Genomic DNA, 26,527 nt, shown 5'->3' with positions numbered 1-26,527 from the left:
CAAAAATGTCAACTTTTCTAATATTCAGAATCAGAAAAATAAATTATTTATATAAAAAAGTTTAAAACTAAAAATGTATTTAAAAATACTTTATTTTTAAATAATTATTTTCAATGAATATTTAAAAATACAATAAAAAAAATTTATAAAATATTGTATGTTAAAATATTTATTTAAAAATAAAGTATTTTATTTTTAAAAGTTAAATACAATTTTAGATTTTATTGTACAAATGAAATATTTTCTTTTTGAATGCATGTTTAAAACTAAATAAAATATTTTCATATAATAATAAAACACAGGTGAACTCACAGAGCCCCTCCTCCGTCAGGTCGACGTTGATGATGAAGAACATGAATCCTTTGGCTCCTTCCTTCTGGCCTCCCACCAGCGTGTTCACCCAGCCTGGACAGGAAATACGTTTCATTCGAGTCAAACAGGAAACTCATTCACCGACCTCTGAACCAAACATTTATTCTGGACTTAAACTCGGTTCTGAGTCGGCTGAATGTCCGAGTTTCTGCTTCTGATTTCACTTTCTACAGAAAGATATCAACCAAACGATCCAACATTTAAACTATCAGATTACATTTTATCACTTTTAGTTTTATTTACTGACACAGAAAAGCTGCAGCTTTGAATTCGTTTCTCCAAACATCATGCAGGTAAGAAACTGAAGATTTTAATCAGTTAAATGTGTTTAAACTGAATCAGGATGAAAGAGGAAAGTTGCTGTTTATAAAGACAACCTGCATTTATTCAGATTTTATGGTTTGAGGAACATATTTAAAAGTGAAATCAGTGTCTGCTTGAGTCAAACAACTTCAGATCAGATTATTTGGTAGTTATTAGTGATTCAGCTACAGAAACAGAGGAAGAGGAGAAGAGAGAGAGAGAACGGATTTGATGGTAATAAGAAAACTAAAAGCGACTGAAGTGACAGATTTTCAGTCAAAGTTTTGTTTTGAGGAAAATATTAAACATATAAATGAGAGCAAGTTTTATGGAAATTCAACAGATATAGAATAAAGTTTATGCCAGTGGTGAAAGAGAGCAAAAGAAAGAGTAAAACGATTGAAAGAGCAAAAAAGATTGAAAGAGCAAAAAGGATTGAAAGAGCAAAAAAGATTAAAAGAGGAAATAAGATTGAAAGAAAGAGCAAAAGGAAGGAAAGAGCAAAAAGAAAGAATGAAAGAGTAAAAAAAGATTGAAAGAGCAAAAAAGATTTGAAAGAGCAAAAAAAGAATGAAAGAGCAAAAAAAGAATGAAAGAGCAAAAAAGATTGAAAGAAAGAACAAAAGGAAGGAAAGAGCAAAAAGAAAGAATGAAAAAGCGCAAGAGTGAACAGAAAAGGAGCAAAAGAAAAAACATTTTCAAACTTAATTTCAGACTATTGATAAATAAATGAGAACTAGTTCATCTTGAAGCTGTGAACAAAGAACTTTTAAGAAGTGAACTATGAACATGATTCAGTTCATTTTAACCTGACTGACTCGAGTCGATCACTGCTTCCTGTTTGGGATGAACTAGAAACGAACCCTGTCGGAGGTTTTAGCTTCCGTCATCAAGAACTGGAAAATAATTCAGATTTTTCCATCTGCTGCTCCCAGATGAGACAAACCAACTTCCTGGTTCCCAATAATCCAACATCTGAATAAGATTGTATAAAAGTGACGACTTAAATCTAAAAGCTTAACAGAAGATAAAATTTGGGCTTCAGAGGAAAAATACGACGCAGTACCTTTAGATTTGAGCTCGGATAACAAACTGCCGGGTCCTTCGTGGCCGATCAGGTGACCCAGATAATGGCCCGGGTTCGACTTGTAGTACTTCTGCAGGTCTGGGATGGGGAAGGTCACATACAGGTTCCTGATGTCTTTGATGGGAACCACTTTGTAGAATTGCTTTAACACAAAAACAGAAAAGGGGAGATTAGTTTAACCGTTTTAAATTTGTAGGAAACATTCTAAAAGATGTAATGACCCACTTTGAGGTGCTCTTCCTGAAACGGATGCTCTGGGAATTCTGGGACCGGCACGTTCTTGTTTTCCACTTCTCCAAACAGGTTTTCCACCATGGCGGTTAATTCATCAAGAGACTCTGGAAAGATCAAAATACATGTAAAATTATCATTATTTCAACAGTCCAGACTTTGACTAGGCTATTATAAACTACGATGGAGTATTAGGAATGTACGGAGCCCCTAAGGGGACATGGAGAGAAAAAAAAAAGGAAAGAAATCCCAACTTATTATCTCGAGATCCCGAGAAACTAAGTCGAGATCTTGAGATCCCAACTTATTATCTCGAGATCCCGACTTATTATCTCAAAAGTCGGGATCTCGAGATAATAACTCGGGATCTCGAGATAATATGTCGGGATTTCTTTCCTTTTTTTTTCTCTCCATGTCCCCTTAGGGGCTCCGTAGGAATGTGCTAATAAAACAAAAAAATAAATATTGCAACTACAAAGTCATAGAATTATGAGAATGATGTTAAAATAACACAAGAATAAAGTCGCAGTATTACGATTTTATTCTTGGAATAGATAGTCAAATAAAATCAAAGTATCTCGAGACTAAAGTCGTAATATCATGACTTTATTCTCGTAGAATAGGGACTTTATTCTTGTATTTTTTTCTTAGTATGGCCCCAATACTCTGTCACACAATATGCAATTCCTGAGAAACGTATCCCAACAGACATTTCTCACCCTCTGTGTTGCTCTTTTTGTCACCCAAATAAATGTTAATGCCAGACGAATTGAACCCGAGTAAAAACGAAGCTCAGCCTTCAGTTGACTTTATCCATTAAGAGGAAAAACAACAATTCAAACAAACCTGGCAACCTGTGGAAATATTTACCCCCAAACCCAAATAACTGGTTGTTCCACCAACCGCCATGAAGCGTTTGCAAACACTCTTACATCACCCCACTCGATGAAGATTTGAAGAGTTTCTGGACCCAAATTGACATTTCAAGTCCAGACTTTGAATAGGCTATTAAAAAACTAATTTAGTTTAGCTTTGTTGAGCCATCTTTGTGTGGGTAATTTAACTGCTGTTAAGTCAATCTACTCTTTGCCTGATCTGGACATTTTCCCTCCTTCAGGATTTTCTGGAACAGCAGCATTCATGGTTTCATCTCAGGTGAGACCTTGGAAACTGCTCATGTCAGACATTTCCCCCCGTTTCTTCCCTATTGTTCAATCATGAAGGTGAGCAGAGATTTAGATATTTAAGTGGTACACAAAAATATTACTCTAGTAAAAGTAGCAACATATTTTTACTTGAATAAGAGTAAAAAGGAGCCGTCTAGAAAATTACTCGAGTAAAAAAGTATTTGATAAAAAAGTCTACACAAGTGCTGAGTAACTGATCAAATTATCAATCATTTAATATTTAAAAATTACATCATCAGACGAACCAAAATATAAAGTTACGTGGAAATTTTGGTATTTTAAGAATGACAATAATTCATATAAGTAACAAAAAAACATTTTCCAAATCAGCTTCTTTCAATAAAAACTTTATGAAACTTGATTTAACTTGGTTAAAACATGTTTGTTTTTCATTCAGTTGGTAAAAAATACAGAAATTTTACTTAAGTAAAAGTAGAAATACTTTAATAATAAAAATACTGAAGTAAATGTAAAACTACAGCATAGTAAAAATACTCCTAAAAAGTAATTTTTCTCCAAAAAGTTACTCATGTAAATGTAATTATAACCCTTTAAAACTGATATCCGTCAACGTCTTCCTGTTTGTTGCCACAACTCCAGGTTGTATTGGATAACTCTTAACCCCTTTCAAATAAATCATTTTAGAAAATATTTTTATGCTTCTTCATGGGAGCAAATCCTTTTTTATTGTATTGTAGAGTAACATGCACAATACTCATCAACTCAGAAATGGCTGAATCCATTTGTTTTAATGAATGGTTGAATAAAATCATTCCTTACCTCTTCCCAACACGCAGAGTCCCATCAGATTAGCAGAATAATACGTAGAGTGAAACTTCAGCAGTTCCTGACGGATATCGACCCCTTCTTTAGACGGTCTGGTTTCCAGTGTTAGTTTGTTGCCTGCAAAACAATAAAAACGACACAAGAATAAATTAATCTCAACTAAAGACAAAAAGAAAATCCAGTATCTACTTATCTTTACCACTAAATGATACATTGCAGCTTTGTGAAGATATTCAACTAGGATTATACCCCCAGCTCCTCCTTATGCTGCTGTTTCCTTTACAAATGTGTGCAAAACTTGGCTGATTTTCCGCAAAAAATTAAAAAATAATAATTCTGCAATTACTGTGTTTCCATTAAAAAGGAAACAATAAAAAATTGCACATGAATAGGTTTGTTCACACAATAAGTCCTTAAATACATGCCATGCTCACCTAAAATTGTAATAAAATATGTTTTTCTTTTTTATATAAAGTATTATGCAATAAAAGGAAAATAAAAATCATAAGTTACTTTTTTTTTTAAAAAACATGATGTGCCGTCACCCTCCAACCACTTCCTGTTGTCGTCTTCATCATTTCTGCCAGTAGTAACATCCGGTTACTGATCATGTGACTCAAAACGTTTCCATTGCTGTTAAATATACTAATTTTGATACAGCCAAAGAACCACCTTGTCCTAGCGCAAAAACTTTTAATCAAAAACCGTGAGCTTTTCTCTAAATCGCCGCGTTTCTATTAAGTGAATTTGTTTCCAATTTGCGCAGTTTTATACGCGTCTAATGTTAGAATTTGGGTTTTTAACTACAAGTATGTTAAAAACAAAAATTGCTAAAATTATTATAAAGAATTCCCAGTTTGTTTTTGTCACTCATTTCAAAAAGTAAGTCATATTTTCCAGAAGAACTCACGATGTCATCAGCTAAAAAACCCGCAAAGGTTTCATGAACCTTTCAAACCGTCTCTCACTAGAGCTGGGCAATAAATCAATAACAACACATATTGCGATCAATACATAAACGTGATCAACATCAATAGAAAATTTGTCCAATAAAATGATCAATAATGTCACTGAAACACTTTTGCTGCTCAACCACCAACAACCAGCTAAGGAACGTTGGTGGAATCCACTCAACTCTCTCACTCTTTGGTTGCCTAGCAACTCACTCATTCTCTCACTCCTTTGGTTGCCTAGTAACCACCAGTTGAGTAACTGGCACAGCAGCAGTTTCAGGCCTCATAACTGCTTAAAAATGAAACTCAAGAGGAAACGGTGGATAAAACAGGAAAGGTCACATAACCAGTCTGTCAGTATTTAAAAACAAAAACTGATTAATTATTATCAGTAGACTGACTCAGATAAAACCTTTACATCTTAATATGTTTTTCAGGACCAAAAATGAATATTAAAAATCATTTTGAATTGGTTTTAAATATTACATTTGAGGAAGATACAGATTGTGGATTCTCATTAGCTACAAGTAGGCCTGACATGATAAAGAAAATTGCTGGACGATAAATTGATAAATTATCATAAATTGTCCCAGAAGATATTGCGATAAACGATTGTATTTATTAAAACGGTTGAAGATAATTTTTTAAGGGTAATGGTAAAGATTCTCAATAAACTTTAAATTATAATGAACATTTAACACTGGAACTGAAATCAATTTTAAATATGAAGGTTTTTTTTTTTTACTGTCCTTCAAAAAAAAAAAAAGAACTAGTTTAGACGTATCGAACAGAGAAAATTAAAAAGTCATGCAAATGGAAATTATTGCAATTAGTTGATTATTGCGACAGATATTTCACCCTGGGTAAATAATCTGTTTAAGAGTTTCACTTTTCAAACTAAATAAATGAAATAACTTCTATTGAGATGGACCCATCGTAGTTTAATTTACCATAAATGTAATAGTGACAAAACAAATCCAACAGGATAATCTACTGATGTCTGTTTAAATGAGTTCAGGAAGGGCTTGGCGCGGCTTGCTACCTGTTCCAAATTTACTGAATGGGTGGTTTGGGTTTCCGGTGGCTTTCTCCAGCTGAAACAGCCTCCAGGCGTCATTCATCAGGTTCTTCTCGTGTTCGGAGTCGACGGCGTTCACTTCCCGGTCCTTACAGCTCTCATCGAACAGAGGGCACAGGAAGAACTGGGCAAACCTGAAAAAAATGATTCACTATTCAGGCCGAGCATAAAGCAGCAGGATTATTGTTAAGAGTTTGCAAACAAAGCAGTGGAGATCCGCAGCAGCTAGGCGATCATTAGTGTGTAAAGCAGAGCCATCTGCATTTAAACAAAGTGAGGATAAATTATTTCCATGAACACAAGTTCAGAGCAACTGCCATGCAAATGAGGAAACAGAAAATACCACAGGTGATCCTCTTCACTCAGATCATTATTCTACTGTGTTCACAACCAAAACAGTTTTAAAGTGTACTTATCTAAAAATGGTTCACCACTACTGCAGACCTTAGAGCCTAGAAGGCCGTGATAGAAAGAAAAAGGAGTAAATTTCCACCAAAAAGACTAAAATTTTGAGGCTCAACTCAGAAATTTTCTATATGAAATAAATACATTTCTGAGAATGAGTAGTTGAGAATTTGATAGAAAAAAATCAGAAATTTTGAGATTAATCTCAGAAATATGTGGAAAAAAAATTCAGTTTCAAGAGATGAAAAATTTCTGACTCAAAAACTCTTTTCTAGAAAATTTCTGAATTTTTCAAATTCTGAAATTAATCTCAGATTTTTAAAAAATTAAATAAAAATTACTCAGAAATTTCTGAGTTTCCATAGTCAAATATTTTCAATTATTCAAACTCAATTTCCTTGTTTTTTCTAGAAACTTCTGAGATCAATTGTATTTTTTTTTTTGTTTTTTCAAGCCGATTTTCAACTTTTCAAACTCAGAAATGTCCTTGTTTTTTCTGGAAAATTTCATAGATTGTTTTACTCCTTTTTTATTTTCTATCTACAATGGCCCTAAAATGCTGTAAAAGAGATTTGAAGTCATCTTTGAACTTTAAAAGCATATTTTATTCTGATTAATCAGCTGATTAATGTTCTGAATAATCTAAGAGTTACAGATTAAGGTCATGGAAAGCCTCAAAGAAATGCAGCTTGTTGATAATAATCGGAAATAATCGGAAATCATAAAAATACAAAAATTTACACTAAGTATAAAGATCTAAACTTTTAATAAAATTTAGACTAAAGCACTTTTTTGTCATTTTCCATCAAGAAAGACAGGAAGGACATAAACTTCTCTTGATCAGATGAAAAACACTGAAATCAAACTCTCCCAGAATGCACTGGGATTCCGTCTCATGAGATAAAAAGTGAAACACTTGATATCAATACCGACACTTATGAAAACAGATACCATCATCATCATCATGATGCGGCAAAACTCCATACAGTAGAAAAAACCCTGGTAAACAATACATTTACACAGAGATTAGCGCCTTTACCGCTGAACATGGATGCTAACCGGCTGATCAGAGCAAACATGGCAGCTACCTGTCTAACGCTCCTTGCAAATGCTCATGGGAAACGTCGAAGTAGTAGTTGGTGTGCTCGCCGCTGGTGAAGGCGTTGGAGCTTCCTGCGTGCTCGCTGAGGAACTGGCTGTATTCGTTCTCCTTGGGGTATTTTTCTGTTCCCAGAAACAGCATGTGCTCACAGAAATGGGCCAGGCCTGAAATGTTCGCTGGGTCTGACAGGGAACCTGGGAAAGAACCACAAACAATTATTAATTCACCAAATTAATCAGGATGTTGGATTATGAACACTGCAGAAACACTTAATATTACCAAGCACTTTTGGTCCAGTGTCTAGTGCCAAAATCTTAGTAAACCTTAAGTAAGACAAGCTAACTTAGAAATAACTTTTCATTAAGATACAGCAGCTTGTTTTAAGTAAATAATTCCTTAAAATGGATGAAAACGTTTGAGTTCCACTGGCAGATTATTTCAGTTATTTCACAATTGTTACCTAGCAACACCGGCCAAGCCCAGCCCGTCACCTAGCAACAGAGTTCTAGTTCCACTGGCAAATTATTATACTTATAACAAGACATTTTCCCCATGTTATAAATCATCGTATTATAAATTACTGACTTAAAACAAGCTCGTTTTTTGCTGAAAGGTTACTTTAGTAAGTTAGTTTTGTCTTATTTCAAGTGAACTAAGATATTTGCACCAGAAACTAGACCAAAAATACTTGGAAAGATGTTGTGTTTTTGCAGTGAAGGAGCAGGAAGAGTGAAGCCTTCCTGTTGTGATTATCAATTTATTGTCTCAAAACAACAATATTATCAATTATCACAATACTATCTAGGACAATTTATCGTCCAGTAATATGTGCTACATCATAAGTTAAATAATCTGCCCACACTGCTAGTAATTTTTCATCAATGTTAATACATTTGGGAGTTAAAACAAGCCCCATGTCTTGCTGAAAAGTTACATGCAAGTTATAGTTTTGTCTTACTTCAAGTGAACTAAGACATTTGCACCAGAAACTAGACCAAAAATACTTGGAAAGATGTTGTGTTTTTGCAGTGAAGGAGCAGGAAGAGTGAAGCCTTCACCTATGTGCACGTCCAGTGCGGCTGATGATTTGTCGGTCGTCGGGTCGCTGATGAGCATCGCTTTGAGTCCGTTTCTGAACTCCAGGCCCCGGTAGTCCCGTCTGTCTTCAGGAGACCGAATTATATCGGTGACCACCCTCCTCACAGCCGGTTCCGTCATTCTGAGAGGTAGGGATGACACCAGCCTGCAGGGAAGAGAGACAAACAAAAATGTAGCACAGGGTTGTTCAATGTGTGGCCCGTGGGCCATTTGTGACCATTGGAATGATGTCGTGTGGCCCACGCGACTGCAGTTCAAGTATTCTCTAAATTTGGCCCCACAGTGGGAACTTATTTCTTTAGAATGAGAATTTCAGTTTCAAACTTTTCCTTTCAGTTTAATTTTTTTTTCTTTTTAGTAAACTTTATGGCCCAAATTTTGCTCCATACATTTTGTTTTTCCGACTTCAAAAGCAAAAGAATCTTGTCATCAATAAATTAAACATACAATATTTTAACGAAACAAAGCAAAAACTTTTGTCTTAATAAAAGGCAGAAGGTTTCCAAACTTTTTGGGTAATTTTTTTTAGATTATTTGGTCTAGAAAATCTTTTAGTCTATTCCAAACAACAAAAATGCAAACTTTCTTCAAACACAAAAACCCCTTTGTTGATCAAGATTAATAGAATAAATGTGCTCCAGTATTCTTGTTTTAAATAAAAAGTTGCTGCATGTTTAGTTACTTTTTATGAAGTTGAAACAAAAAAAATATGACCAGTAAAGGAAAAATTTTTTGTGTCCAACACTTTCCAGTAAAAAAAACAAATGAAATAATTGTTGACTGTATTTTATGCCTTAGTATTTTTGTGTTTTTATAATGCAAAGCACTTTGAACTGTCTTGTTGGTGAAATGTACCATACAAGTAAACTTGGCTGCTTCATAAATTTGTCTCTGAAAGGAAAACTTGAATATGAAAAGTAGCTTGTAAAATGTTTTCAGCTTCAAAATTTTTGGTCTCAATTATATTTTCTTTTGAAGAATTTTATGGCCACAATTTAGCTCCATAAATATGCCGCTGTCCACGAGTATTTTCAGCTTTAGGATCCTGGTCCTTGATGCAAAAACTTTGGACAGCCCTGATTTAGAGCATGTTTGCATCCATTTCAGTGTTTGAGTGTCCCAAAAATAACTGTACAATCCAGAAACTATTAACCAGCCATTAGATTATGATGAGTTATTATCCTCCCAGGTCAGTTTTCAGTTGTAATAAATCCCAACGGGGTGAGCCAAGAAGAGCAGCAGCTTGAAGGACGCATTTAAGTGGATGTTGGAATCAATAAGTTGGTATCATTCACTCCAAAGAGCTTTCTATTGTTACAGTGCAGTGGAGTTACAAGAACACCCATTATCTACACCTTAATCGTTTTACTCATTTAAGTGAAACATTAGCGTCAACTGCAAAACTGATAAAACCACGTTCGATCTACCTGAAAATTTTGAGCTTTTTTCAATAATATATATATCGTAATAGACATGTGATCAGTATCAATAGAAAATATGTCCGATATAATTTTCAATAATTTCACAGAACATAGATCCAGAACAGCACTGCATTCTGGGGGATGTAGTTTGAGGAACGGCTGCAGCTGCTCAACCTAGCTAAGCACAGTTGGTGGAATCAACTCAGTCACACTTTGGTTACTTAGCAACTCACTCATTCTTCGGTTGCCTAGCAACAACCTGGTTACTGGCACGTCAGAAAAAATGAAAAACAACTCGAAACAAAACTGGATAACAGAGGAAAAGTTACATCACTTGTTTGGCAAGTATTTATAATCGAATAGAATATACTTTATTGGAATTTGCTTATTCATTGACAAATTACTGTAAGGAGTTAAATATTAATAATACAAATATAACCATAAAAGATCAAGTTTATAATATTGATAATATTGTAATTTTTAGACCATTTTCAAATAATATATTGACATTGGCAACAAAGTCCTAGTTTGCTCCCTCTCAAAGATTAATAAACTTTAATTGTATTAAAAACACTAAACACTGTAAGTAAAATAAAACACATAAAAAACAAATAAATCCAGAAAAAAGCTCCATTTACAACAAAAACTTTAACTAAAGGGGATTATGACATTTCTGTAAACAAAAAATAACCAAAATTGAATTTACCGAGCTCATTTTAATTTATCTTGGGATTAATTGCTTATTTTACAAATTTACGGTTAATTAAATTATGTAGCTCTGAAAACATACTTAATGATTCACAGCTTAAACACCGGATGCAGATGACTGCAGTTCAGTAAAAGCCTGTTAATCAGTCATCAGTTTAAATCAGGTGTGCTGAAACTGGGGGACGCCTAAAACATACAGCGCAATGTGTGTTGGGGAACCCTGATTTAAGGATTAAAATAAGACTTTAACATACGGATTTTTAAAAAAAATACTAACCGCTTGCCATACTTGTCATCCGCTGAACGGCTATAAATATCAACATTTATCGACCTCGTGTAAAAATGAATTAGTGTGGTTAAAAACAAACAAATGGAGCAGACTAAAATAGCTAAAAACTGAGTTTTTTTAAATTTTTTATATGATATGGAACATCGGGAGAACATGTTTAATCCCTCTGACTCACAAAAGGAAAGCTAGCATTAGCTTGTTCTATTTAATACGTGCCAGAAAAGTTACCATGCGCCAAGATACCACCGACTTCAGCCGCTGGGTTTGGAGGGATTGTTAAATAAATTAGAAAAAGTTTCGTCTTTAATCATGTTACATAATGGTTGAAGCTGCATCTTAATATAGCAACGAGGCTAACCGCCGTTAGCTGAATCACCTAACCAAATTGAGCGACTCAGCCAGCTAACGTTGCTCCGGTAGCTTCACCGTCTTGTCGTGCTTAGGCCGGTGTTACTTTTTAATTTTTTTTTTAAAGCCTAAAAATGAACCGGCGAGCCTTACCTAAATCCTTGGTTAACACAGACGCTGTTTCCTGTTGACTTGAGATGTCTGGTGAACTGGGCCGTTCGGTTAATGCACTTAAACATACTTTGCACCCATAGAAAACAAATCATGGGCTTAACAGCGCCATCTTTAAACAGACTCGACTAGTCGAGCGCAGAACTAGCGGATATTTCGTGTCGTAACTCGCCGGTTAAGCGGTAAATTATTTCAATCGTCCACTCGGACACAACAGCAGAGATCAAACAGCCATAAACAGCTAAGTTAAAACATTTGTCAAGAAGCAAGCAATCTGCAGTTTATCTAAATGTTGTGTTGTGTCATTGATTCGGAAATTGATTAAACAGTCTACATGGATATTTCCTTTTTACATCAAGTCGCAAGCAACGTCATGCTAGACTTTTATTGGTGCATCCAGCGCTGGGTGCATCTAAATAATTTAGAATCTACTGTTTGGAGCCAAAAGCATTAAACTGAACTATATTGTTAGTCCAATAAGACTCTATTGGAAATACAGAAACACAGATGTAAGTTTAGTGATGTTAATTTATTCTCTAAACAAAAACACTTTATTTAAACACCTCCTTTAATCTATTTACGTGAATAAGCCCACTTTGCTTCTGTTCATTCCTGTAAATGTTCATTAATAACTTGTCTTGTGTTATGTTTCTTTCTATAGAGCTTTTTTTGGGAGAAAAGTTAGAATATCATAGAAATGCTGTTTTATTTCATTAATTCCATTTTTTTAAAAAGTGGATCCGATATATTGTTACACAGAGTTTTAAACATTTATCTCAGTTCATTTAACTATAATTGTGGAACAATTATTAATAATAAAACAAGTTTTAGTCTATCAGAACATTTAAATACAACATAAAACCAATTAAAAATAATTTTAATACATATTTTATATGACAGCAGCCTGACAGATAACTTGTGAAACCTCTACAAGCATAAAAATAACTAAATAAATGAAGCTGGCTCTTTACAGAGTTATCCATCCTAACATTTTGATTTAAAGTTGAGTGAAAGGACAAGTCTTTGTGATGCTGCTTAGTGCCTATAATTTTGAACTGCTGGATTTAGTTTGCGATTAAATAATTTCCACCTGGTCTCCATTTACTAATCTGGTTACATCTGAAGGAAATAAATTTTTTAAAGACTGAATAAAAGAATACTTTCACAAGGCGCCAATGCTTCTGTATTCTCAGTTTCTTGTGACAGTAGAAACGGTTTCCGTCTGTTGAATTAAAAACAAGCGAATCATTCTTTAATGTTGACTGATGTTGTTATTTTAGGTCAAAGTTACTGAATGTTTTTCAGATGTGCTGAGAAATTGTTGGCGGCTGCAGGATCCAATCTTCTCCACTAGAAGGAGTCAGAATCCTATCTTTGTTCAACCTTTTTTCATCATTTCACCTTTCATTTGAGACATGACGTGAAACCCAAAAACTTTCACGGTTATTTTTTTGTTTTAACACAGGTGTTGCAGCAATAATGAACTTTGGAAGACCCTCATTTGTTCCAATGTAAGAGAGGCATTTCCTGAAACCTTAAGAGGAGCATCCAGCACTCAGAGAAGTAATTTAAATCCTATTTGCTAACAAGTTGAGACTTTAACCCTTAAAATCTGTCGCCTGACTGCAGTGAGCGCCCTGTTATCTTCTGTTTCTATTTGCATTGAAAGAGGAACTGATAGTTACAGGGACGTTCATCAGACTGTAGTGGGATATGCAACGCCCCTCCTCTTTTAAATCAAAACTCAGCAGTTCTGCAAAGCTCTTTGAACCGGACAGAGAACCGGGTCAGACCATCGGGGAACTCTGCTGAGCAACATGGAGGAATCAGCACACAGACGAGGAGACAAGAAAGTGGTGGCAGTGGTGGGCGGTGGTTTGGTAAGAAGGGAAAATGAAAGTGAAAATACCAATTCAGTGTGTATATAATATTTATTTTACACTTTCTGGGTGCAAACATGGCGCCAGTTTGGTTTTACAAAGCATTATTCTGTCATCATGTCATGTAGGAAAAGTGAAACTATGGACAGAAAGCACAGAAAAGGCATTTTAAACTGCGCTGACATTATCAATGCACTTCTTTTCATCTTTGAGGTGGGGGCACTCAACGCCTGCTTCTTCGCCAAAAGAGGCTTTGAGGTGGAAGTCTTTGAAACAAGAGAAGGTAGCTTTTATTTACAAATCAAACAAAATAAAAAAAAAACTGATGAACAAAGCTGGAGTCAAATTATTCTGTGTGTTTTTGGTCAGATATTCGGAAAGCCAAAGTAGTGAAAGGCAGAAGCATCAACCTGGCTTTGTCCCACAGAGGTCGGCAAGCCCTGAAACATGTTGGAATGGAGGATAAGGTATGCTGATTGAATGAAGTTACTCATGCACAAGTGGAGAAAAGGTAAGCTGTAAAGATTAGCATACGCTTGATAGGACTGCAGGGGCAACAAACAGCCGCAGTTGTTTATCTAATGTATAGTGGGGTCAAGTTTTAGGTGACGTGTTTTATTCAGAGGTGGTAAAGTACCCAAAGATTGTACTCGAGTAAAACTTACACTACTTCAACTTATTTTTACTCAAGGAAAGATAAAGGATTGAAATTTAAAGTTATGTCCAAATTCTGGTGTTTGAAAGACTAAATGAACATAAATTAATACAAATAACTTGATTACAAGACAACAAATTCAGGCAGCACTTTAACAAAACATGAAAAATGTTTACAGATGCAAGCTATCGATTAATGACTTAATCTAAAGTTGATTAATCTTATCATTAGACTAACGATTAACTGACAAGCAACCATTTTCTTAAAAACCAGTTTTCTCTTGTATGATGAGGGTCATAGGCTACATTCACACTGCAGCCGGAAGTGACCCGATATTTTGTCAAATCTGATTAAATTTTTTTTTTTGTCGTGGTCGTTCACACTTCCAAATGCGACTTGTTGGTGATCTCCAGTGTGAACTACAAACGACCTGAAAGTGTCCCGCATGCGCAGTAGAGGGCGCAATAACGTCACACAGAGAGCGTGCTCACCGCGGTAAAACTGTGTTTGCGGAAGTAAACGTGGATGCTAACGGTGGAGCTTATCTTACGATTTTAAAGTTGCTCTCCTACCGGAGTCAGCACATTTACAACTTAATCCTCATTATTGTCATTATTGTCCGCCATGGTTGTTGTTTTTCTTCCCGTCTGCGCGTGTCAGGACGCAGAATAGTGACGTTTGTCGAGTGTCAGTGACGTTAATGCCGGATGAATGCGACCTGGTGGTTCAGATTCAGGTCACATTTGAAAAGATACTATCGGATTTAGGACCACATATCCAAGTGACATGGGTCGCATCTGAAATAATCCGATCTGTGTTGTTCAGACTGTCATGAAATAATCAGGTCACATTAAAAAAAATAATAATAATAATAAAAAAGATCAGTGTGAACGTAGCCTTAGTTAAACGTAAGGAGCTTGTTGAGTGTTTATATAAACATAATATATAAAAGAACAGTATAAGGTGCATTTTGAGTCCCACACCGAACTTTGTTTGGACCGTTTCTCTTTCCCGTTCTGTTATGGCCGCCATCTTTGTTTTGTATCAACTGACACAGCAGGTATAAAAATACATTAGAAAGCAAACGTGATGCACAAAAAGAAATCTTACTTTTGCTTTACCTGGGCTAGAGTATTCAGACATTTTTACTCAAGTAACCATATTATGATATAATAAAATCAGTCAAGTAAGTAAAAAGTGCAGTTCCGTAAAGATACTTCTAGAAGTACTTTTTTTGGGTAACAGTCCAACACAAAGTGGTGCATAATGTCCATCCTGAATAGTTTTGTCTCAGTGTTTTATTAGTAATTATTCCATTTTCTTTCCCGAGATTGTTTCTAAGGGAATCCAGATGAATGCCAGGATGATTCATTCGCTACGTGGGAAACAAACTCCGATCCCGTATGGGAAGAGAGGACAGGTAAACCTGCAGAACCGCCGCCGTTTCCAAGCTTTGGTAGATTTTTAGTTTAGGAGTTAGAAAAGTTTCTGTTGCAATGAAATCTGTTATTCATATAAATAATAAATACAAAAAAATAAACATTCACATTTTTAGAGAGCTCTTCCCATAATGAAAGACGATTTCTCTGCTATGCAACAAACATCTTGTTGGGAAGCGGTTTGCAAGGATTGCATCATATGTACAAATTCAGCCTTCAGATAAAATATTCATCGTTCTGCTGCAGAGTTTGGACAAACATTGGGGTCAGTATTGAGCACATTATTGTAAGAAAATAAACTGCAGTGTCTTTTAAATTAAGTTTAATTAATCAGGACGTCATAAACTATTTGAGACAAGATGTAATTCTTTACTCAACAAAGATGAAGCAAAAAAAAGAAGGAAAAATTTCCAAATTTTTGTTGGAAAACTTACACTATAAGTCACCCTGAAAACACCAAACCAACACCCAGGCATGGTGGCGGCAGCATCAGGCTGTGGGGGAGGATATATTAGCTTCTGCAACTGCATCTTAAAGTCCCATCAGTGATGTACAGTCACGCTTGGTATTTGCAATAACTTTGTTCTTTTGCTGCTGTTCATAAGCCCATATCACCACTCCACCACCACTGTGCCTGAGAAGTAACATTGGTCTTACATCCCATTCTTCCAGAGATTGTTTTTTTTTTGTTTGTTTTTTTTTTTTTTGCGTGGGGGTCTCTTATTAGTGTTAGATTTAATTTATCTTTGGACACTTTGACCTTTAAGTGAATGTAAAGGTCAAATTAAATTCACTTAATTAATTCAGGAGTGGACGCCTTCCAGACGTCTTAAATAAAATTTCCACAAACCACAGATGCTTTTCTGAGGTTATTGCCGATGTCTTTCTGCTTTGGCAGTATGAGTATGAGATTGTGTTCAATCTCATACTTTTCTAGAGATGGATGATAAATAAATACACTGTAAAAACACAAAATCTTACCAAGTGTTTTCGGTCCAGTTTTGACTCAAATATCTTAGAAAGAGAAAATTAAATTACAAGATGTAGGAGCCTGCTTTAAGTCAGTAATTTCTTAATACTGATTAAAAAAAAAGTTCTAGTTCCACTTGCAGAGTATTTCACTTATTTCACAATCGTTACCTAGCAACGCCAGCCAAGCCCAGCCCGTCGCCTAGCAACCCAGTTCTCATTCCATTGGCAGATTGTTTCACTTAGCATGGGAAAATATCTTCTTATAGGAATTATTGGCTTAAAACAGGCTCGTATTTCTTGCTGAAAAGTTATTTGTAATTTAGTTTTGTCTTATTTTAAATGAAACTACATCAAAATTACGGTAAGATTTTGTGTTTTTGCAGTGTATGATAAATTAAAACTAACACATATTTTTACTAAATATAAATGTGATCCTCGTCTGAAAATAGAAATTATTTCCCTGCTGTCAGTTTGGCAGAGGCCCATAATCCGATTAAGGGACCTTCATGGTTAAATAATTCAAGATTCAAGATTCAAGAGACTTTATTGTCATTCACATCACGTGTTTACATGAGGTGGAACGAAAACAAAAATATTCCAGAACACCAGGAAGCGAACAAACCCTGCAGCCTTCCTGTTCCCTTTTAAAGGGACATGTTCACATTTCTGTTTGATTAGACTACATTAAATATTGTTCTCTTTTCAGTACATCCTTTCTGTTGACAGAGCCAATCTGAACAAAGAGCTGCTAACAGGTAAGAACGGAAAAGTGACGAATCACGCCTGAATTAGACACATCCAGTTATGACGTATGTTTTGTTACATCAGCTGCAGAAAGAATTTGGAGTAAAAGCGGTTTACAGATACATTACCCCTCTGGGAATGTGGCTGGAGGTTAAATAATTAGTGAATATTGATAAAATTGTAATACTGGACACATTTCTACTAGTTAAACTTGATAGTTTTCTGATTTAAAAGGCCAAATGTGGTTTCCTTTCATTCTTTCAACTTCATAATGTGCATTTTATTATTTTTTAAATTATAATTTGCATTGCTGCTCAGTTAGGAATGATATTTATTTAATGTTCATATTTGTTTTTCTTTTAGCTTAATGCTAACTGCATCTGACTGTATTGTTTTATAACTAGATGGGATTGAACTGCTGCTTTTAAATCCGTCTGTATTTTACTGAAATGAGTTAAACTAAACTGAATCACTTGAGTTCACTTTATTTAAACTGGCCTAAAATAAACTGAATTTGTTTAATTTGCATTGACTTGAACTAAAATCCATAATTTGAGTTTAACTGAAGCGATTTCTTTAATTAATCAAATGTATTTAAACTGAACTGAATTATTTAGTTCAATTGATTAATTGAACTAGTTTAAACCAAACTGAATTCAATAAAACAGAATTGAACTGAACCGATTCAAACTGAATTGAATTTATTTAAACCTAACTAAAATAATCTGAAGTAAACTGACCTAAATTAATTAGATTTTCATTAAACTGAACTGAATTGGATAATTTAAATCAAACTGACTCAGTGAGTTACTGAAATAAACTAAGACGAACTGAACTGAATCAACTGGAATTGAACTGAACTGAGATGAATTCATGTAATTTGCACCAAACTGAACTGAATAACTTAATTTGAATTGAAGCAATTATTTTTAACCGAACTGAATTTATTTCAGCTGAACATTTTAAACTAAATTAAACTGAACTGAATTTAACTAATCTGAGCTAAAATAAAGCGAATAAAACTGAACTAAAGTGAGTTTGAACTGGATAAGTTGAGCTGAAGCGATTCTTTTTTTAACTGAATTTATTCAAACTGAACTGTAATGAACTGAACTGAACAACTTGACATTAACCAACATCAAAATTGCATTTAAAGTAATGAAATATCTGGTTTATCATTTAAGTTAAATATCAACCAGTTTAGCCAGATATATTGGTTTTAATTGGACATTTAGGATCTCCTTTAATTGTGTTAAAATTGTTTTGTTACTTATTGTCGCACCTCTTTTCAAAGTATTTGCTCTTTTATTGTTTGTCCAGATTTTGGCACTTTTCTCTCCATTTACATTTCCTGGCATTCCTTAAATAGGCGACATAAGGGGACGTGCGTTCCTTTCTTTTCGTAGCTGTAAGGATTTTTTCCTAATATTTAATGATGAGCCTCTGAGAGATAAAGTGTGGCAGCTTGGCTCTGTTTTTAATTAGACTGCCTGGATGCGCTGGCAGAGATTGTCGCTGCTCTTATCGTGGTTGATTCAGGCGGCTGCCGCTCTGCAGATAAAGAGATTTCACAGTGCGAAAACCCAAAAACATCAGTTTTCACAGATCCCAGCTGCAGCTCCGCGGCTCCACTGATGATCCTTCAGTTTTTGCTGACCCTCTCTTTAGCGGAGTAAAAGTTTTGGGTGAATTGTAAGAAGACATGGCAGCTGGTGTTGCATCACAAGCTGTTTTTGTATCTCTCGCAGCGGCAGAGACGTATCCAAACACAAAGCTGAACTTCGACCACAAACTGCAGGACTGGAGTGCTGAAACCGGACTAATGACCTTCGCCAGGTAAATGGTTAGTGATCGCATGCAGAGACACAGAGTTCACTGTCCATGCAGGAGGTGGTAGAGCAGCTAAAGATTTAACTCACGTAAAAGTAAAAAGCAGCCATCTAAGAAATTACTCAAGAGTAAAAAGGTATTTGGTAAAAAAGTCTCCTCAAGTTATGAATTATGAATCATTTAATATGTAAAAATTACACCATTAGATGGACCAAATTATAAAACTAAGTGGAAATTTTTATATTTTAAGGACAAAAATTACATTAAAACATATAAGTAAAAAAAATCAAAGCAAAATCGTGCAAAATATTTTTTTCCAAAACAGTTTCTTTCAAGTAAAAACTTAACAGACGCCACAGGTGTAAGTCTGGTGAATTTCAGGTTAAAACATGTTTGTTTTTGATTCAGTGGGAAGAAAATACAGAAATTTTACTCAAGTAAGAGTAGAAATACTTTTTAATAAAATTACTCAAGTAAAAGTAAAAAGTACAGTGTACTAAAATACACTGAGCGTTGCCAGGGAAACTTTCAAAGAAAGTTACACATTTAACTAAGTGACTTTTTTTTGAAGACATGAACTGAAAGTATAAATGTATTTTTAAAGTTACTCATTTACTAAATGCAATTGAGTAAATGTAATTAGTTACTACCCAGCTCTGGTCATCGCCCCCAGAGAGGATTCCTTTTGCAAACGGACAAAACTATAAAATATGTAAAGAAACAAAAGGTTTCAGAATTATTTCATTAAGTTAGCATAAATGCTAACCTGATAATTTCTGGTTTTAAATGGCCATGAGTTCTGTGGCGGAAAATTCTATTATTAGATAATACATTATTACCTTATTACCAGACAATATAAACTGTCATTACAATCCCCTCTTGATCATTTGCACTGTAAGATTCTGCCCCCAAAAAGGACAAACAGCTGCTGCCTGCGACGACTAGCATTAGCTTTAGCTGTCAAGTTGTCAACACAACAAGCTAAATCTTAAATGTTCACCTGATATATCAAAGAAAAAGGGGCACAATACTTTGCTACTAATTGTCAACACTATGACAACTAGATAACCAGGTCAGAAAAATGTTTTAAGTAAAAAAAAAAAAAACAGCGAGGGAGAGTGAAGTAGGTCAGTTATGCTAGCTTGACTTTGTCAACCTTAAATGTAGATGTGTTGCAGAATCTGGTGTGTTTGGGTTCAGCAAAAATAAAAAAAAATTAAAAATGTTGATACATACACCAACTCTGACTGATCATTATGTTTTTTTCTCATCTTCCCTTCAACTTTCTGAGCGCCGCCTAGAGGCACCATTTGAAAAACACTGTTAGCTGACAAGGGTTTAGAAATGTAATAGACTTGTTGTGTTTTTAACAGCTGTGAGTAATTAATTTGTTTTTTCATAACTGAATGTCCCGAGGAAAATGTGACGCACAATTTACAATCCAATTAACCCTGAAACACCTCCAGCTCTTTTCGGGTGGGAGGATTTCTGCTTCAGCTCATAATTAAAGCGCCAGGCAGAAGCACAAACTGTTGTACACAGATTCTCAAATTAAATGCAGTCTTATCTGGAAATTAAAAAATATCCACTTATTTTAACGCCCACAGCTCTGTGCAGAAGTTTTCCTGCTCCTTTAACTTTTTCCACTGTTGTTTTTTACTGCGGTTTTATGAGACAGACCAACACAAAGTGGAGGGAAAATCTAGCTTAGAATATCTTGAAATGTTTGGTATTGATTTGTATTGACAGGGCCGGCCAAGGCCTTTTCGGGGCCCTAAGATTTTAATTTTGGAACCCCCCCCACCACCCCATACGAACAGGTCAACCCCAGATGCTTTGTCGTTTCTTGTGTTACATACCTGCTATCATTACGGATGGCTATTGAACTTAAAATTACAAAACATTTCCAATAAACTGTTTAATCAGTTGGAAAAAGTGATTTATGCTGTTTGAGTTAAAAGTTACTTTAATATCTTTGAAACCAAATTCCATCTGTACTCATGAGCACATGTAAAAAAAAATTTAAGTTAAACTAACGTGGTTAGTGTAATTTTTCAACTTGATATTACCAGGAATTCTAAATTAAGATTAGATTTATTCAACTTAATTTTGGTTTGGGAGGTGAAGTAAGTCGCGTAGGTTTTCTAAACCAAACATTTCTTGTGTTTAGTTAGTAACAGGTAACACTGGTAACTGAGTGGAAATTCTTGCCTTCATTTTTTCAGTAGAGCCAACAAAACGTGTGTAGAGAGTGTACTTATTTTTATTTATTAGGGGTGCAAACATTTTTTAAGTTGTGGGTTAAAGTATACTTTTTTTAACATTAGGCATAAAAGGCTCTAATGTTGCCTTTTATGCCAAATTCCATATTTTTCCACATTTTTGTACTTCCATTTGGGTTTCTGCTGCTCCTAAAAGCAGCTGAAGCACTTAAAAAAAAATCAACCGGCCATTTTTTAGCAATAAGTTTATGTTTTTTGGAGTCTGAAAAATGAGCCGCGTTAAAAACCTTCGGAATGTAACGTCACAAATCAGCAGGCACTGCCTGTTACCTAGCAACCCCAGCCTAGCACTGCCCGTTACCTAGCAACCAAAGCTGAGTTCTTGGAAAAGACAAGCGCTCTCTTGTTGACCTGCCATCCAGAATTCACTTGCTGCATAAAGTTAGAGTTAGCGGCCGTGGCTAGCAGCAATTTATTTTTATTTAAAGTGACAAGACGCCCTAAAAGAGCTCATTCTTAAATAATGAGGTATTATCTCATTATCTAAGAATAACTTTGTTTAAAAATAAGGTAATAAACATGTTTTTTATTTCCCATAAAACTATCATAACATGATCAAGATCAGCTTTAGCGATAAAAATGCCTGTTTGCTGGTGCTAAAATGTGTTGAAATGATTTAAAAGAAGCTGCAGTCGACTGTGCAACAGTGACAACCGTTCAAGACGATTTCCAAAGTTCCTTCCTGCTGTGGTTCCCGCATGCAGAGCTCAGGAAACAAAGCCCAGTAATTCATTTCAGACTCGACAGGCTCCAGCTCACAGAGAGGTTGAATCTAATGGCTGCGCAATTAGAGAAAAAGACTGAAAAGGTTTAATTTGTTTGAAAGATTGATCATAAAAAAAGAAAATTACCACTGTGGGTTATGTCTGCTGGCCGCTGTAATTACTTTTATTCGACCCTGTAGGAACGAAATGAGTTTTCTGCAGAAGGAGGCAGATATATGAGCCCCCTCAGTGTTTTGAAAAGTCAATTTTGACGGATTTTCAGTGTTTCTGCTGTATTGTAGCACCTCCTGACAGATACAGAGGGGAGTTTTTGCTGTACTGAAGGTGGAGAGCTTTGTAAAATAAAACATTTATTACACTTTACTGTATCTGTCTTGCTTTTACCACCTATAAAAGTGATTTTTTTTAAGTTTCACACCTGGAGTGACTGTGAGGCTTGATGTAGCTGAAAAAGGTGTAAAAGAAAGAAATACTCTTTGTCTAAATATAAATAAATGACCAAAAAAAACAAAGTAAAATACGCAATGAAAAAAAAACAATTTACGGTATTCCTCTGTATCAGTAAAAATACACTTTTTTGTGTATCCTTTCTGGTTTCAAGAAATATAATGCTTAACATGTCAAATACCATTTTCATAATTCAAGGATATCAACATAGTCTGAAAGTAAGTCTCATATCTTATTTGTATAAATAAAAATAGTCATGTTATAAAAGAAGATACATTAATTTCCAGGTATTTTTACTTGTTTTGGAAAGTTTTGACAAGTCTCATGTTCTTGTTCGGTTGGCAGATAATTTTTATTGTTTTTTTAATATTACTTTTTACAGTGTGATGTCTTACAGTTTCACATTTCCTCAAACTGCAGTCACAAGCGTCAGTGTACGTTAGTTGTTGCTTCACAAGCAAAAATAAAAAATGTGAGCCGTAAATCGTCCTACATCTGTGGTTTAGGTCAAAGAATAACTGTGTGTTAGAATGGCCCAGTCAAAGTACAGACATAACCTGATCCAATGCACATTTCATTCAATCTGAGGTGTTTTACAAAGAAAACACTGGAAATAATTTAGTCTCTAAAGCTGGTAAAGACTAAATCTGGAAAGTGTTGCTCATGATTATGTTGTGTTTGCCAATCATGTAAGAACTCAATAAATATATTCAAATTTGTGCTGCAGTTAAATAAAAATACATCTGTCTGTGTTTGCTTGTTCCATCACTCATTAATCTGCAGTCCTCTGCACATTTTTAAAAGTAGGCATTTAAAAAAGTCTTCCTATGAACCAGCGTCAGTCTGTTTATGCAGCTTCAATAAACTGTTTCTTAAATTATTCAAGTGTAAATTAATGATCCTCCAGGAGGAAAAAACAACAACAGATTGTTAAAACATTTGGATTGAATTCAGGTGGAAGAGCTGCTTTAATTCAGGGCTGAAACGATTAATCAGATTAATCGTTAGGAATCATTTAAATCAATGATCAATTAATCGTTAACTGGACTCAAGAGCAGCAATTAAGACAAAACTGTACAATATTTCAAGTTGAGATAAAAAGCCTTTGTCAATATGCTCTATATGGAAGACAATTAATGACACTGAACAAAAAGAAATTCTGACATTTTTCTCAAAATTCTAAATTTTCCCCAGAATTTTAATTTCATGTCAAAATTAAAATAAATAACCAAACGTTCTTGGGTGCATCATGCCAATTATTGTGTTAGCATATAAAAATAATCACATAAATATTTCTTCTTGGTTCTGTGATTGACCCAGTTGACCCGTGATTTGACTAGATTTGCTTGATTCTGCATAAACAATTTAAATAATTCTGATTCTGAGGGGAAAAATCTGAATTCTGATATTAAAGTCAGAATCCTCTTTAAAGCAAGACTCCAGTGGTTGCGTTAAAAATCTACAGAATGTTGAATTTTTTTTTATTATCCGATTAATCAATAGAATAATTGATTATTAAAATAATCGTAGGTCTCACTTCGATCACAGTTAAGTATCTGGTTCTCAGGCCGGACGGATCCGAGACGCAGACTCAAGCGGACCTGATCGTCGGTTGCGACGGAGCGTTCTCCGCCGTCCGGAAGCAGTTCCTGCGCCGCAGCCGCTTCAACTACAGCCAGACGTACATCCCGCACGGATACATGGAGCTCACCATGCCGCCGAGAAACGGGGAGGTCAGGCGGGTTTCACGGCGGCTTGAGGCTCAGGTCCAGATCAGGCTTTGCTTTTTCACATCTTAGCTTATTTGCAGTTCGCTATGAGGCCGAACTACCTGCACATCTGGCCCAGAAACACCTTCATGATGATCGCGCTCCCCAACCTGGTGAGTGAGAAATGCGTTTCTTTATTATTTTTATGTATATTTTTGAATGTGTACAGGACAAAAAACTCAACAAAGAACAGTTTATTCGCTCGATTTAACAAATTTCATCAGTTTCAGGCAGCAGGGTTGCAGAAGTAAGAAATACTGCCACCTGCAGGTGGGAGTTAGCATCACTTAAACTAATGTTTTGACAATTTTTGCGGAAAATTTGCACAAAAAAAAGGTTAAACTAGAAGCATTTCTTTTAATGCAGCAAACATGCAAAATTAAAGTAGTAGTACGTTGTAAATTTCTGCCAAAAATCTCAGAAATTTTGAGAGTAATCTCAGACTTTTTCTAGAAAAACATAAATCTACAAAAAAATGTAGAAATTTCTGAATTTCAAATGTTGACAGTGCTGAGATTAATTAAAAAAATTAAAGTTTTGGATCCGCAATAAATAACGGTCCACTTTGAATGTCAAATTGATCAATATATCACTTTTAAGAACAGGTTGAAACTGCACTAACTGCTGTACAAAAACAAAAACACGAGAATAAATGGAAGAAAATTAAAAAATGTAAATAAATAAAATAAAAATAAAACATCACAGCAGAAAAGTTTACAGTATCAGGACTTAATTAAATGGCAACAAATGGAATAAGTTTTAAAAAGTGATTTAAAATGACCCTTGATTTTAGGTCGTTTTTTATGGTCTGTAATTACTTTTTATGGAAGAGGATTCTGATTAAAATCTCTTAATTTTAATCAGTTAATACAAATATTTGATTTCCCAGCCAAACAATTTCAGATATTTTTCAGAAAATATCTGGTTTTATTCTGTTTTTTCCAGACTACACTATTTCACCAGATATATTTATTTTCCCTCCGTTTTTGTAGAAATTTAGTTCCCCGGCCACACTATATCAGATATTTTTTTATTTTTAAAAAAGCTTTTTTTTTCTTTGTTTTTGTAGATATTTGATTCCCAAGCTATTCTGATTAAAGTCAGAATAATTTTTTTTCAGTGGCCTAATCGTCCTCTGAACTTTTGTCCCACGTGTCAAAAAGTTTGGACACGTTAAATGTGTCTTAAGGATAACATTAACGCATCTTTTGTTGATTTTCTGATTTAGGACAAGACGTTCACCTGCACCCTCTTCATGCCCTTTGAAGAGTTTGAGAAAATCACCACAGGAGACGAAGTCATCGAGTTTTTCCAAAAATACTTCCCTGACGCCATCCCGCTAATCGGAGCGTAAGCGACCTTCCTCCGTCTGTGTGACGCGCCGTCTCCTCTTCCTCCTCCCTGCCTCTTCATCCCGACCCGTTGGGTCAGAAACACCTTCAGCTGTCATCACCCCACCCAAAGCGGGCGCATCAGCAGCGGACTGTGAAATTGAACGCTCACGCAGATTCCTGCCGCCGCAAGGCGTTTAATTTTCTGCGGGTGACGGATAGTCGGCAGGATGCAAGTAGCTCCGAGACTTTAATTCGGAGCGGTCAGGCGTGAGCAGCCCAGCGCGGGCTTTCCTCCCGTTACCTTTTCATTAAACCACAGCGGACAGGTCGCGCTGCTCTGCGGCACCCAGCTGTGACAGACGCTTCCACTGCAAGCAGGGCGACTCCGTTGTTTAGGAAGGAAACATCAGATTAGATCAGTTGCTCTCGGTAAGTTTGTAATTGTTTTGTTTGCTTTTGTCCTTTGCAGCGCCGCCCTCAGGAGGGATTATTTCCGTCTGCCTGCTCAGGCCATGGTCTCCGTGAAGTGCTCCCCGTATCACATTGGGGACAAATGCGTCCTCATGGGGGACGCGGCCCACGCTGTGGTGCCTTTCTACGGCCAGGGGATGAACGCCGTGAGTACCGCCGAGCACGGGAGGCGGGCTGACGGGGAATCACTTTAGATCCGATCAAAACGTGAACAAAGAATCACTTTAGATCCGTTCATAAGGCCCCAAAGAATCACTTTAGATCCGATCAAAACGTGAACAAAGAATCACTTTAGATCCGATCATAAGGCCCTAAAGAATCCCTTTATATCCGATCAAAACGTGAACAAAGAATTACTTTAGATCCGATCAAAAGGCCCCAAAGAATCACTTTAGATCCGATCAACACGCCTGAAAGAATCACTTTAGATCCGATCAAAA

General features: G+C 35.5%; 2 protein-coding genes across 3 annotated transcripts in view; one reads left to right on the top strand and one right to left on the bottom strand.

Annotated features, from left to right (window-relative positions):
- Nucleotides 1-11,670, bottom strand: part of ide (insulin-degrading enzyme) — a 33,750-nt gene extending 22,080 nt beyond the window's left edge. The window contains exons 1-8 of one of the 2 annotated variants that reach the window (XM_008429999.2): nucleotides 11,522-11,670; nucleotides 8,563-8,747; nucleotides 7,491-7,698; nucleotides 5,962-6,131; nucleotides 3,961-4,083; nucleotides 1,988-2,100; nucleotides 1,742-1,904; nucleotides 313-405 (exon numbers count right to left, since the gene is read on the bottom strand). In XM_008429999.2, coding sequence (XP_008428221.1) covers nucleotides 313-405; nucleotides 1,742-1,904; nucleotides 1,988-2,100; nucleotides 3,961-4,083; nucleotides 5,962-6,131; nucleotides 7,491-7,698; nucleotides 8,563-8,747; nucleotides 11,522-11,634 — 1,168 coding nt within the window. In that variant the 5' untranslated portion in view covers nucleotides 11,635-11,670. The remainder of the gene's footprint in view (nucleotides 1-312; nucleotides 406-1,741; nucleotides 1,905-1,987; nucleotides 2,101-3,960; nucleotides 4,084-5,961; nucleotides 6,132-7,490; nucleotides 7,699-8,562; nucleotides 8,748-11,521) is intronic. The other variant, XM_008429998.2, reaches the window with a different exon arrangement.
- Nucleotides 11,671-12,727: 1,057 nt separating this feature from the next.
- kmo (kynurenine 3-monooxygenase) overlaps nucleotides 12,728-26,527 on the top strand; it is a 21,175-nt gene continuing 7,375 nt past the window's right edge. Inside the window, exons 1-12 of the mRNA XM_008429997.2 lie at nucleotides 12,728-12,898; nucleotides 13,005-13,102; nucleotides 13,209-13,419; nucleotides 13,633-13,702; nucleotides 13,789-13,886; nucleotides 15,405-15,494; nucleotides 17,192-17,240; nucleotides 18,978-19,065; nucleotides 24,081-24,246; nucleotides 24,324-24,395; nucleotides 25,511-25,632; nucleotides 26,086-26,233. Coding sequence (XP_008428219.1) covers nucleotides 13,357-13,419; nucleotides 13,633-13,702; nucleotides 13,789-13,886; nucleotides 15,405-15,494; nucleotides 17,192-17,240; nucleotides 18,978-19,065; nucleotides 24,081-24,246; nucleotides 24,324-24,395; nucleotides 25,511-25,632; nucleotides 26,086-26,233 — 966 coding nt within the window. The 5' untranslated portion in view covers nucleotides 12,728-12,898; nucleotides 13,005-13,102; nucleotides 13,209-13,356. The remainder of the gene's footprint in view (nucleotides 12,899-13,004; nucleotides 13,103-13,208; nucleotides 13,420-13,632; nucleotides 13,703-13,788; nucleotides 13,887-15,404; nucleotides 15,495-17,191; nucleotides 17,241-18,977; nucleotides 19,066-24,080; nucleotides 24,247-24,323; nucleotides 24,396-25,510; nucleotides 25,633-26,085; nucleotides 26,234-26,527) is intronic.

This window comes from Poecilia reticulata, linkage group LG15, assembly GCF_000633615.1.
Source record: "Poecilia reticulata strain Guanapo linkage group LG15, Guppy_female_1.0+MT, whole genome shotgun sequence".
NCBI lineage: Eukaryota > Metazoa > Chordata > Actinopteri > Cyprinodontiformes > Poeciliidae > Poecilia > Poecilia reticulata.
Note: the sequence above shows the minus strand (reverse complement) of the source record. Positions and strands in the feature narration are given on the sequence as shown.